The following is a 14,125-nucleotide window of genomic DNA, read 5'->3' on the forward strand; positions in this document are numbered from 1 at the left end:
CTATTTTTGTTTATAGCGCAAAAAATAAAAACAGCAGAGGTGATCAAATACCCTCAAAAGAAAGCTCTATTTGTGGGGAAAAAATTCAAGCAAAGCTCTATTTGTGGGGATATTTTTTATAGCAAAAAGTAAAAAATATTGAATTTTTTTAAAAATTGTCGCTCTATTTTTGTTTATAGCGCAAAAAATAAAAACAGCAGAGGTGATCAAATACCCTCAAAAGAAAGCTCTATTTGTGGGGGAAAAAGGACGCCAATTTTGTTTGGGAGCCACGTCGCACAGCCGAGCAATTGTCAGTTAAAGCGACGCAGTGCTGAATCGCAAAAAGGGGCAAGGTCCTTAAAGCGGGGGTTCACCCTGTTAAAAAAAAAAAAATGTTTTTTTTTATTATTCCATTACTTTCGGCATCGTAGCGCGAGCTACGGTATGCCGGTCCTAAATTTTTAATCCCCGTACTCACTGTGCTATCGTTGATTGAAGAATCCGGGGAATGGGCGTTCCTATGGTGAGAGAAGGTGATTGACGGCCGGCCCTGGCACGTCACGCTTCTCCGGAAATAGCCGAAATAGGCTTGGCTATTCACGGCGCCTGCGCATAGCCTGTGCGCAGGCGCTGTGAATAGCCGAGACCTACTCCGGCTGTCTTCGGGGAGCGTGACGTGCCAGAGCCGGCCGTCAATCATCCTCCCTCTCCATAGGCACGCCCATTCCCCGCGGGAGTCGGATTCTTCAATCAACAATAGCACAGTGAGTACGGGGATTAAAAATTTAAGACCGGCATACCGTAGCTCGCGCTACGATGCCGAAAGTAATGGAATAATGAGGTGAAGGAGGGTGAACTACCGCTTTAACCTCCATAATGGTCCGGGTCTTAACAGGTTAATGTATATCGTGTGTGGCAGAATCCTTCTATATTGTGTTCACCTTCCTGTCTTTTTTTTCTGATGAAAAGTTTTGCTCTCTGAGTTAGTAAGTGCATTAATGATGGAAGTACATTAAAGTACATTAAAGTCTCTTCCTTGATGGGTGGAATGCAGAAAACTGCACAATCATCTGATCAATACAGCTACTGTCAGTGCTCCAAATCTTTGATTTCTCGGGATTCATTAAAAGAAGAAAAAGACTAGCGAAGATGAAATGCACGGTCATTGATTTTGTATCAAGTAGGTTTTTGATCCTTTGACAAAATAACTCTGTGTGGATGATGACAAAATCAATTTCCTACTTCGGGAGCAACACTGTAACCCATGACCTGTAATCACAGTGGAAAGTCTATTAAGGAAGCGTTGACAGAGGAGACCTCCTGTGCATTTGTTCTCAGATAGTAGGTGTGACAGCGCTGTAACTGGCAGCTACAACGTTATGGGCAGATGAGCTCACCTGGCCTTGGAGACACTGGAACTCTAGGTGTCAGCTGCTATAAATCAAAAAATGTCAGTGGGGATCCCTTGACAATGAAAATGTCAGTGTAGATCTACTTCTTCGCTAAAAAGAAAATTGAAATTACGAAAGAATTATAATTAGGGTATTGCTGGCCAAAGTGTTGAAAACTTTGATTACAGGAGTCTCATTTTAACCACTTCAGCCCCGGAAGAATTGGCTGCCCAATGACCGGGCCATTTTTTGAGACTCGGCACTGCGTCGCTTTAACTGACAATTACGCGGTCGTGCGACGTTGCACCCAAACAAAATTGAAGTCCTTTTTTCCCATCAAATAGAGCTTTCTTTTGTTGGTATTTGATCACAAAATACAGTGCTCGTATTGCGAAACGCTCGTTAAACGCGTTACTTGCAACCTGAGGTTCCACTGAATTATATTCTACTGATTACCCAAGATGGCTGCCTTGCCAGCGGCCCCCAGGGAAAAAAGGATCATATAATCAATAAAATAAATTATAGTTCATTACAAAGTATACACATTTTTAACTTGTTTTTTTAGTAAAGTAGAGCATTTTCGGAAAATTAGGAGAATTTACCAAAACTGGAGCACAAAGGATCTCGTGCAGCTGTGCATAATAACCAATCAGCTTCTAGGCTTTATTGTCAAAGCTTAATTGAACATGTTGTAGTTATCAGCTTCTAACTTCAGCTAGGGGGCGATTAAGGGGTTAAATATGTGTTCCCTCTGCATGTTCTAACTGTGTGGGGGATGTGAGCAGTGCCGATCCTGACCTCCCTGGGGCCCTAAGCAAAATGTCCTGGCACATTAAAAATGAGAAGCGGGGGGCGCTGACGACAGTGACATGTCACATTAAAGAAAATTGAGAAGCGGGGGGAAATAACTCAGCCAGCGAGTTTAGAAGCAGGGTGAGGGGGCGAAAATGACTTCTCACAAGGCGGGGCCTCTAGTAATTTGGGGGGCCCTTCGCAGCTTTGCTGGGCCCTAAGCGGCTTGCATAGTGAGCCTATAGGGAGGATTGGCCCTGGATGTGAGTGACTAGTAGAGAAGCCCTATCGGGCTCCTGGCAATACAAAGAAAAAGAAAAGGCATTGAAAGTCATTGATTAAAAAAAAAAATGCCTGAGGGTCCCCCCAAAATCAATTACTAGGTAAGTGTCCTAATATTAAAAGTCAGCAGCTGCAGTATTTGTAGCTGCTGGCTTTTAATATTTTTTTTTTTCAGTGGACATCCGCTTTAAGTAGAATCTGTTTGTAATTTTGAACTGGTACTTTTTTAAAGTGTCGCTCCAGCCAAAAAATCTATTTTTAAGCTTTTTGGAAAACATAGAGAAGGGTTATCACCCCTGTAACATTTGTTTTGCTGTCTGTGTGCATCTGTTCAGAAGATTGCACCTCACTTTCTGTCCCAATGACAAATGATTTTTTGAAAATTTGGGTTTTTTAGTGAAACAAGGATTGATGATAAAGGATCAGTGGACAGGAGACACCTCTTACAGAAGAGAATTTCCCTTCGTATGGGTAGATTTCCTCTCACTTCCTGTTGTCTCCTTCCGTTTGCAAGTAGAAGTCGTTTGTAAGTTGGATGTTTGAAAGTATATACTCTGCATAAATTTGGGCCCTAGGTGTTGGTGTTGCCACAACACTGTAAGCCCTCACAGTTAGTTTCGGTGGACGCTGGAACGCCCTGCTGTGTGAACTATTATATCAAGAATTGTAATTACACCACGTGAAAATACTTGCAGAATGATCCCCTGCCTGTGGTATTAATATGAGCAGATCTCTGCCTGTAGGAATTAATATGAGAACACCAGCTTTACCTAGCTTTAGGTGCACACTGCAGAGGACACAGACAGTGCACACACCAAATAGCTTTAGGTGCACACTGTGCAGAGGACACAGACAGTACACACACCACGTAGATTTAGGTGCACACTGTGCAGAGGACACAGCACACCACGTGAAAATACTTGCAGAATGATCCCCTGCCTGTGGTATTAATATGAGCAGATCTCTGCCTGTAGGAATTAATATGAGAAACACCAGCAAATCTATTGACGTAGCTTTAGGTGCACACTGTGCAGAGGACACAGACAGTACACCACTTGAAAATACTGCAGCTAGCATAATCACCTGCCTGCCTGCAGTATATTAGGAAGATCGGATCTAGCTAAACTCAATACAGTGTATAAATATATATACAACACCTGGGATGCATATATATCCTCTACATACTGTAACTCTAGCCTGCCTGCCTGTCTGCTCGATCTAACTCCAAAAAATGACACTCTCTCTCTCTGTAAATCACCGCACCACACTACACAAGGCCGACTTCCAGGCGGCCTTATATAGTGTGGGGCGTGTACGAAACCCCCCAGTGGCGGGCGGTGCTTAAAATTTTTGGGGGGGCGCAAACAGAAAAAAAAATTGCAGCCTCACTGTGCCCATCAAATGCAGCCACTGTGCCATCAATTGTCACCACTGTGCCATGCCATCAAACACAGCCACTGTGCCATCAATTGTCACCACTGTTCCATGCCATCAAGCGCAGCCACTGTGCCATCAATTCGTACCACTGTGCCATGCCATCAAATGCAGTCACTATGCCATGCCATCAAACACAGCCACTGTGCCATGAATTGTCACCACTGTTCCATGCCATCAAATGCAGCCACTGTGCCATCAATTGTCACCACTGTGCCATGCCATCAAACGCAGCCACTGTGCCATGCCATCAAAAACAGCCACTGTGCCATCAATTGTCGCCACTGTGCCAATTGTCACCACTGTGCCATTTAATTGTCGCCACTGTGCCCATTGTCGCCACTGTGCCCATTGATGTCACTGTGCCCTTTAATTGTCGCCACTGTGCCCATTCATGCCGCTGTGCCAATTGTCCCCACTGTGCCTATTGTCGCCACTGTGCCCATTGGTGTCACTGTGCCCTTTAATTGTCGCCGCTGTGCCAATTGTCCCCATTGTCCCCACTGTGCCTATTGTCGCCACTGCGCCTATTGATGTCATTGTGCCCTTCGTCGCCGCTGTGCCCCTTCCCCCCCCCGCCCGACACTTACCTTTACTGGAGTCAGCCATCCACGTCCTCGACGTCTTCTCCCGCACTCGATGACGCTTCAGCCAATCAGGTTACCGGTAGCCAGAACTGACCAACCTGATTGGCTGAGACGCCTGTCAGTCTTATCCAAGGGACTGGCTTTGATAGGCACTTCCGTACAGCCAACCAGCTGCCGTTATTCAGATGGTCGGTGCCTCGTGTCCGGCCATCTGAATAGAAGAGCGCAGCGGGGACAATAACATAGATTTGTGCAATGCATGAATCTATGTTATTAGACTTAGTGGCGGTGAGAGCCAGAGGGGGCGGCGCTCCAGCGCCCTCTATGGATGAACCGCCACTGAAACCCCCTGAGCCATAATTGGCCAAAGCTTTGCCAATTATGGCTCTCCGTTTTTTGCAAGCTGTGATTGGCCAAGCATGCAGGTCATAGTGCATGCTTGGCCAATCATCAGCCAGCAATGCACTGCGATGCCGCAGTGAATTATGGGCCGTGACACGCCACTCGAATTTGGCGTGAACAGCCCGTTACATTCGTATTTCGACGAACGGTCGAACACACGATGTTCGAGTCGAACATGAGTTTGACTCGAACACGAAACTCATCCCTAATCCTAACCATTCTTCTATCAGTTGTAAATTTTTATGACAGGTGAATGAGCATTATGATTTGGCAACAAAAGTATTTTATTCTGTGTTAGCTCTACTTAAGGGGAATTGTCGGCCCCCAAAATGCGCCAGGTACCTTTTTATCTCCTTGCTGCCTCCCTGCTACAATAAACAATTATGGACTCCTAAGATGACCATTTGACACTCTTTCTGCTGAATTCAGATTTCCCAATTCGGGAGGTCATCAGGGACACAAACAGCAATGAGAATCTGATAGAAGTTCTTGTCCTACATCTCTGAGTCAAAAACTAGAAAAAAAATGTGACTGTTTATCCATGGTGTTATTTTGAACACAGAAAAACTATAGAAGACAGTGTGGATTTTTCCAAGATTTATTCAGTATCATACATCATAAAAAAAGAATCATTGCAAAGGTATTTCTCAATAAATAGAAAATAATCATAAAGACAAATCTTTCCTCTTGTTGGCCTGCCTAACATTTGCACATCGGCTGTGCTTTTCTCTGAGGTCACAATGAATGGTGCCTCTGCTGGTGATCTGTAGAACTGAGAGATACTTTATAGTTCAGCATTGTACAGCAGCCATTTTCAACCAGCGTCCCGTGGAACCCTAGAGGTTGCTTTTGCTTTGGCTGATTGACCTCCCATCTGATGATGCCTGCAGGGCCAATGCTACTTGGCAAAACCAGCATCATGACTCAACTATCCTTTTTAGCTGTCTCTAAGGGTGGCATTCTGACCACCACTGTAAGGGTTGCATTATTCCTACTCACCACCAAAGGAAGGGGCATTTTCCACATTGGCTCCTGATAAATTGGTTTTAGTAAGGGTTTCCCGAGACCTAAAAAAATTATTTTAGGGGTTTCTTAGGGTTTCCTCTAGGGTGAAAAGGTAGAGAAAGGCTCTTGTACTCTGTAGCAGTCAATATCATTCTTCCATGCTGTAATATATTTACCCTAAGTAAAAAAAAAAAAAAACACAAGGCCCCTCATGCACACAACCTCTTCTGTGTTGTGGTGTTTATAGTCTATATACTAGACTTTATGGGAACGGTAAGTCGTATTGTTACATCATCGTTAGTATTATCCTTACATTCCTTAGAAAAAAATAAAATATAACAACTTGAGAAATAGTCCTTACACAAATGCAATAAAATTTGACTATATGACATTGCCGATATGCCTTCAAGGAGCTCTCTGACTTATTTTTACAAAAGTCTTTATGATGCCATCACTGTAGGTGACATATTTGCCTGGCAGAGATTGGCTCTCCTTTATCCATATGTCCACCTTGTTACCCGGCCCAAAAAAAAAGTTCTTCTCTAGGTACATGTTCAAACTGTCCTTGAGTGTTTAACTCATTTTATAGCAAAATACTCCAAATTTCTTGTGTTTTCCTGGAAATCCAAAGCTTCGAACACCGGGTTCCGGAGGTCCACAGTTAAGTCGGGGGAAGGCAATGGGATATCGGACACTGCCATCATCCAGCCATCCAGCATCGCAGCGATCGAAGTCCAGAAATTTCCATGCAGCAAAGAGCTGGCCAAGTTTGGCGATCTTAGCGTTATCTTGCTCACACGCTTCTTTGGCTTCAGAAAACGTGAGCTTGTCAGGATGCTCTAGGAAGTAAACCCTACCTGTGGAACAGGAAATAAAACAGGTTCAACAATAGGTAGAAGAAGAAACGTCTAGCATTGATAGGTGCAAGGTTTATCATTTTCAATGGAAGAAAGTTTTTGGGTTAAAGTATTTGTACAACCAATTTTCTTTTTAGCTTTGAATAGAGTTCTAATATGGGTTAAAACCCTTACCAAGTTTTTATTGCCAACTGTGTCCCTGCTGTGGGGATTTACCTCTCTATTTTTCCTAGTCATTTGGATTTGAATATTATGGAAACTAGGGTTGTCCCGATACCGATACCGAGCATTGGCCTCGGGCCTTAGCTCCGATGCTTTACCCGATACCTGTACAGTCAGGGATGATCAGTGCGGCCGGGGGACTTACAAACACTGATCTCCCTGTAAAGATTTCAGAAAAAGCCTGACAGCTTCTCCCCGGACCCCCCCCCCCCTTTTCAGCTGCTTTAGTGAAATTTATACAGCGGTGATCGGTGCTTGTAACTTCCCCCAAAACCACACTGATCACCGCTGACTGTATCCTCCTCCAGGCCCCCTCCGTACTGCTGCTGCCCTCCTCCGTGTCCCCCTCCATTGTGCTGCTCTCCCCGTCTGTGCTCCGCTCCGTGTCCCCCCTGTGTGCTCCGTGTCCCCCTCCATTGTGCTACTCTCCCCGTCCGTGCTCCGCTTCTCCGTGTCCCCCCTCCGTGCTCCATGTCCCCCTCCATTGTGCTGCTCTCCCCGTCCACGCTCCGCTACGTGTCCCTCCTCCATGCTCCGTGTCCCCCTCCATTGTACTGCTCTCCCCGTCCGCGCTCCGCTCCGTGTCCCGCCTCCATGCTCCGTGTCCTCCTCCATTGTGCTGCTCTCCCTGTCCACACTCCACTCCGTGTCCCCCCTCCATGCTCCGTGTTCCCCTCCATTGGGCTGCTCTCCCCCTCCGCGCTCCATGTCCCCGTCCATGTGCTCTTCGCCCCCTCTGTACTCAATCTGTCAGGATGGAGACCGGAGGTAGGAGCCGGTAAACCCGACTTCTTCTTTTCCGAATGAACAGAGTCAGTGATCACATCGTAACTGGTATTTATGATGCTTCAGTTTATGAATGGAGAGGAGCTTCTGTCTCCTGTCCATTCATTTTCAGTGCAGCTGAGGCTGCTGAGAAAGGGACTGGGGAATCTGTGTCCTTAGTCCCTTTCTCTTTCTCAAATGTGAGATGTCAGGGGTCTGTTAAGACCCCTGATATCTCACCAAAGCCCTCCAACACGGCTTAAAAAGAGAAAAAAAATTGCAATAAATTATAAAAAAAAAAGAATTGTAAAAAATAATAAAAAAATGAAAATAAAAAAACACACTGACACCACCCCCCCCCCCCCCCCCTCTAAAAAAAAAAGAAAGCACTGTAAAAAAAAAAAAAAACATAACAAAAAAAAGTAAAGAATGAAAATTGTAAAAAAAAAAATACTGACACATGTGCCACTGTCACATAACATTAAAAAAAATATTAGTAATCGGTATCGGCGGGTACTTGAAAAAAAGTATCTGTACTTGTACTTAAGTCTTAAAAAAGTAGTATCGGGACAACCCTAATGGAAACCCAAGCATTTAGAGTTGCCACCAAATTAGGAATAAAGAGGAAATCTTCCAGTAAGTATACTTCTTCTAGTGACAACTGAAGGCATTCCATCATTTTGGAGAGATTTCCTCTTACTTCCTGTTATGTTGATAGCAGATGCAGTGAAGCAAATTCCACCCAATGGGACACAGATTCCAAAAAATAGCCTCATGGGGTTTTTTATTTTTTTGTTACTTTTGGTTCTAGATATACCGTATATACTCAAGTATAATGACACAATCGGATTTTCCTTCGGAAAAATCTTGGATGGTTTTTCCGACAGAATTCCGCTCAAGCTTGGCTTGCATACACACAGTCACACAAAAGTTCTCTGAACTTTCGACCGTCAAGAACGCTGTGACATACAACACCAAGACGAGCTGAGAAAAAGAAGTTCAATGCTTCCGAGCATGCGTCGAATTGTTTCCGAGCAATTTTGTGCGTTAGAATTTCCGATCTGATTTTTTTTTCCGTCTGAGAAATAGACAACCTGCTCTCAATCTTTTGCTGGCCGAAATTCCGACAGCAAAGGTCTGATGGAGCTTACACACAGACGGAATTTCCGACCAAAAGCTTACATCTGAGGCCCCGTACACACGACAGAGTTTCTCGGCAGAATTCACCGAGAAACTCGGTCAAAACCCGGATTCTGCCGAGAAACTCTGTCGTCTGTACAGTTTTGGCTCGATGGAGCCGCCGAGGAGCTCGACGAGAAAATAGAGAACATGTTCTCTATTTTCTCGTTGTTCTATGGGAGAAGGCGGCCCGCCGAGCTCCTCGGCGGCTTCATCCCAGAACTCGACGAGGAACTCGACGTGCTTGGCACGTCGAGTTCCTCGGCCGTGTGTACGGGGCCTGACTTTTGCTGGTGGAATTTTCAACCGTGTGTACGTGGCATTAGGCAGTTTTTCAGCACATTTTTTTGTGCTGAAAAAGACCCTCTCGGCTTATACTCAAGTCTCCCTGCCTCACTGTGCCCATCTGCAGCCTCAGGTACGTGATCTCGAGCTGTGACATGCAGTCCTAACTGCAGTCGGCGGCCGTGCAGTGTAACAAAGCCCCGCCTCCTTCTCGTCCTCGTCCGTGATAGGTGGAACACTGACTCACTGCTGGTAAACTGAAACAGTGTTCCGTCACGGACGAGGACAAGGAGGAGGTGGGGCTTTGTTAAACTGGATGGCCGCTGAAGATGTCAAAGCTCGAGATCAGGACATGAGGCTGCAGATGGCCACAGTGAGGCATGCATATGGGCACAGTGAGGCTGCAAATGGGCACAGTGAGGCTGCAAATGGGCACGTGAGGCTGCAAATGGGTACAGTGAAGCTGCAAATGGGCACGTGAGGCTGCAAATGGGCATTGTTGACCCTCTTTTCCACTTACAGTAGCTGCTGCATTTCTCACCCTAGGCTTATACTTGAATTAATACGTTTTCCCAGTTTTTTGTGGTAAAATTAATTAGGTGCCTCGGCTTATATTCGGGTCGGCTTATACTCGAGTATATACGGTACCTTATGTTTCATTTATTTTCACTACAACATAAGTGAAAGCTTCTTTTTATTAAGAATTATTAAAACCTTGCATTACTGACATAAAAAACAAACTCTGTAAGAGATGCTTGCAGGTACAAATGAGGCTCTTGTAATAAACTATTTGTGGATTTCCCGTAATGCACCACCGAGCTAAAAATAAAAGCTGATTTATATAGAAAGAAAATATAGGAATACATCAATCAGCCTATGTTTCACCAGTAGGCAAATAACCAAAACTGAATACGATTAAAGGGAATGTACAGTGATTTTTGTATGATTACCTTCTTTGTTTATTGGGCTTAGGGCTTAAAAAATATCAAGTTCCTTTTTGTTTTTGGCAGGGTCAGGTAAATATGAAGTATTGAGGATAATTTAAAGTGATTCTAAAGATTTTTTTTTCTTAAAATAAAAAGATATTATTTACCTGCTCTCAATATTGCATAGAGCGGTCGTTTACCTTTCTTTGACGGTCCCCCGCTGGCGCTTTCCACTCCTTCAATGAGTGCCCCTTTAGCAAGCCGGGTGCTAAGGGATAAAATAATAGTGGCGGTAAGCTATGCCCCCGATTCCTCCTCCCAGGAGTGTGCCGGACAGGAGAGGAGCCCATGGCTCCCACTGCCCTTATTGTCTCCTGAAAGCAGGAAGAGAAGAAAGCGGGGCAGCAGCCAGGACAGCGCTGGATCGGTGACTAAGTCAGGTAAGCGTTTAGGGATGGAGGGCAGTGCGTTCATAAAGGGCGCAGGAACGCCACCCCCTCTCTTCTGCACTGCTCTCTCACCGTAGATAGATTCATGCAATACATGACTCTAACTATGGTCTCTGCTGACACGCCCTATTCAGGTGTCCGACCCTTTTCGGGCGCCGGGCACCTGAATTACACCATAGGCTCTAATTGGTGCCCAAAACAGTGATCAGCGGGCGCCATGATGGGCTTCTCTAATCACTCAAAGGAATTTGCTTTGCTAACACTGAATCAGCCTCTCAGCCAATCAGGTGGCTGTGTCTGTTACCGGTCACCTGATTGGCTGAAACATCAGGTGCTGTGATTGGACTCCTGAGAGAGGACGGAAGAAGAAATGGAGGACGTGCAGGAGACCACCGTAGACCAGCTCCAAGACTGGTAAGTGCTGGGCAGCATCTGATGGGGCACACTGGCGGCATCTGATGGGGCACACTGGCAGCATCTGATGGGGCACACTGGCAGCATCTGATGGGGCACAGTAGTGGCAATTGATGGGCACAGTAGCAGCAATTGATGGGCACACCGGCAGCATCTGATGGGGCACAGTAGCGGCAATTGATGGGCACACTGGCAGAAATTGATGGGCACAGCATCAGCAATTGATGGGCACAGTGGCTGCATTTGATGGGCACAGTGGTGGCAATTTATGGGTACAGTGGCTGCGTTTGATGGCACAGTGACTGCGTTTGATGGCACAGTGGCTGCAATTGATGGGGTTTTTTCAGTTTGTTTGCGACCCCCCAAAAATTTTGAGCACCAGCCGCCAATGATGGGGGGGGGGGGGGGTAGAACAGGTAGATTAGGTAGTGCATATATTTTTTTTTCACCTTAATGCAGATAACGCAACTCTGGGCAAAAAAAAAAAGGTTTCCCATCCACACTGCACAGGTCAACTGTTCGTTTTTGTCTAGGGAAAAAAGGAAACTGTATACTCACCTAATCCTATGCTCCACTGGCAAATGGCGCTCCGCCATGATATAGTGGTGGACTGTTCCTGATGACCTCATGTCCAAAGCAGGTCTATGGGCGTAATGATGTCAGGAACAGTCAACTGCACAAGTCCACTAGACCATTGGGGGGGCAGGAGCCACAGGGACTGGTCTTCTTGTGCAGGAAGGACCGAAGGATTAGGTAAGTACAGCTACATGTTTTCCAATCCCCTAGACAGAAAAGAGCGGTTAACCCATGCAGTAAAAGCACAGCCCCAGTGCATGGGAAAACTTTCTTTTAACTGAAATATGGATTTACGGTAGAAACAAACTTGAATTTAGAACTACTTTAAAGTGGACCTTCACTCTCCCAACCCACTTTGTGTCATCTCAGCCCTACCCTATTCCTCTCTCAGAATCAGACTTTTTCTTGAAGCCCTCCTCAACACTTCCTGGATTCTCACCAAGGTGAGAATGATGTATGAAGTAGCCTACAGCCTCCTGGGAAACCCACATCATGGATGCCAGGAAAGTCTCTACTAAGCATGCCCCATGGAATATCAGGGGGCAGGCTGCCTTTTTCTGGTTCTTGCAGCTGACCCCCTGATGACACACAGCAGCATATGCACATCATCAGGGTATATATGTGTTCTACATCTGGAGGTAGTGGCGGAAGGGCTCCAGAGAAAGATGGGGGGGGGGGGGGGAATGGGAAGGGCGAGTGAGAAGAGGGGTGAGTATTTTTTAGGTTTAACCCAGTGAAATCGGTAAGGGGGTGAAGTTCCTCCTTAACGTGACTCGTGCCATACCATAACAAATATGTCATACTTGCCACCACTGTGCAGAGTGGCAAAAGAATGCATGAAGGTGAAAAATCTTTTACCTTTACAACCCCTTTAAGTGACATTTGATCTGTGCCCATAAGTGCCACCTCATCAGTGCCACCTCAGGTGCAACTTGACTTCTTTATTTAACCAGTCTAAGAATAAAATATGCAAAACTCGACTCTGAACCTCCAACCAGAAGCCTGAGCATATCATATCAACAGATGGAAACTTTCTCCAACATAAGCATTCATATGTGCCTAAGCAAATGTAAGAACATTCCAGGTACATTATGTTCATTTGTGGGGTTTTTTTTGTAAAAAAAAAACATATTATTTTAGAACTTACTTTTAAATAAAAACATATTACTTATATGCCAAATAAAAATATATGACAGTTAAATTAACCCTTACCTACACCCTTATATAAAAGATGGGTATATTTATATTGCTATGATTTTCATCCCCAAAAGGTTAGGATAGGAAGACCGGGCAACGCCGGGTATTCAGCTAGTATATATATATATATATATATATATATATATCTACAGTATATATATATCTATATATAGATCTATATTTAGAGATATCTATATATATATATATATATATATATATATATATATATATATATATATATATATATATACTAGCTGAATACTAACAATATATATATTGTTTTTTCTTTTTGCATCTTACCTTTTAAAGCAGAAGAAAAGCAGAAAACATCAAATCTGTGCAGGTGCTTGTGACGTTCTCCGTAGTTCCTCACCCCCGGAGCAGTGTCCTTTCCACCACAGGGTTCTCTGGGTAAAGTGATGGGGTACTGAACAGTACCGTCCATTACCCATCCAGCATTGCACCAGTCCAAACCCTCCTCCCAGGCTCTAAAAAGTTGTTCAAATGAAGCCATCATAGCGTCTTGTCCTTCACAGGCTTTTTTAGCTTCGTGGAAATTGAGCTGGTAGCGCCCATGGTGAGGCTGATAGGGAAATACAACACCTGGACAAAGAAACATTTGATCAGCAAAAAAAAATCATTACAAACTTCACAACTGTATGAACCATGTCTTTGTTTATCCAGTAAATATGACCAGACCATTCTATACAGTAATACCTTGGTTTGAGAGCATAATTCGTTACAGAAACATGCTTGTAATCCAAAGCACTTGTATATCAAAGCAAATTTCCCCATAAGAAATAATGGAAACTCAAATGATTCATTCCACAACCATTTATTCATAAGTCCTTCAGTTTATAGTCCATATAAAAAGATTATAGAAATGTGACCAGGTTGTGTAACCATAAAATGTCCATCCACAAATGGAAGCCTCTACAAGGGGGTAAGAAGCAAAATCCAGCAGGAGCTACAGAGTATAAAAAAGAAGAGAGGCGCCTCTAAGTGTAGCAATATGTTGGTAAATGTTGTACCTTCATTAAATTAATTCTTTACTGTTGGGACATGAAAGTTTTTAGAAGAATTTACCAGGTCCTGGTCTTAAAAAGTTTAAGAACCGTTGATCTAGATCAGTGGTCTCCGCTTGCATTTATTCAGGCTTGGGGCGCTATTCCTCCTGCTTAAATTAGTCATTATTCCTTCCAATGACACCAAAAACGAGGCACTATTCGTCCCACTGACACCAACAATGGGGGATTATTCCTTCCACTGACCCCACTGAAGGGGCAATATTCCTCCCAATTGTGGGGCATTATTCCTTTCACTGACCTCAATGATGGGGGTACAGTTTCTCTCACTGACATGAATGATGGTGCACTATTC

General features: G+C 44.5%; 1 protein-coding gene across 1 annotated transcript in view; it reads right to left on the reverse strand.

The window, feature by feature from the left end:
* Nucleotides 1-5,452: 5,452 nt before the first annotated feature.
* Nucleotides 5,453-14,125, reverse strand: part of HAPLN3 (hyaluronan and proteoglycan link protein 3) — a 75,936-nt gene continuing 67,263 nt past the window's right edge. Inside the window, exons 4-5 of the mRNA XM_040342405.1 lie at nucleotides 13,046-13,348; nucleotides 5,453-6,732 (exon numbers count right to left, since the gene is read on the reverse strand). Coding sequence (XP_040198339.1) covers nucleotides 6,449-6,732; nucleotides 13,046-13,348 — 587 coding nt within the window. The 3' untranslated portion in view covers nucleotides 5,453-6,448. The remainder of the gene's footprint in view (nucleotides 6,733-13,045; nucleotides 13,349-14,125) is intronic.

This window comes from Rana temporaria, chromosome 3, assembly GCF_905171775.1.
Source record: "Rana temporaria chromosome 3, aRanTem1.1, whole genome shotgun sequence".
In the NCBI taxonomy this organism is placed as follows: domain Eukaryota; kingdom Metazoa; phylum Chordata; class Amphibia; order Anura; family Ranidae; genus Rana; species Rana temporaria.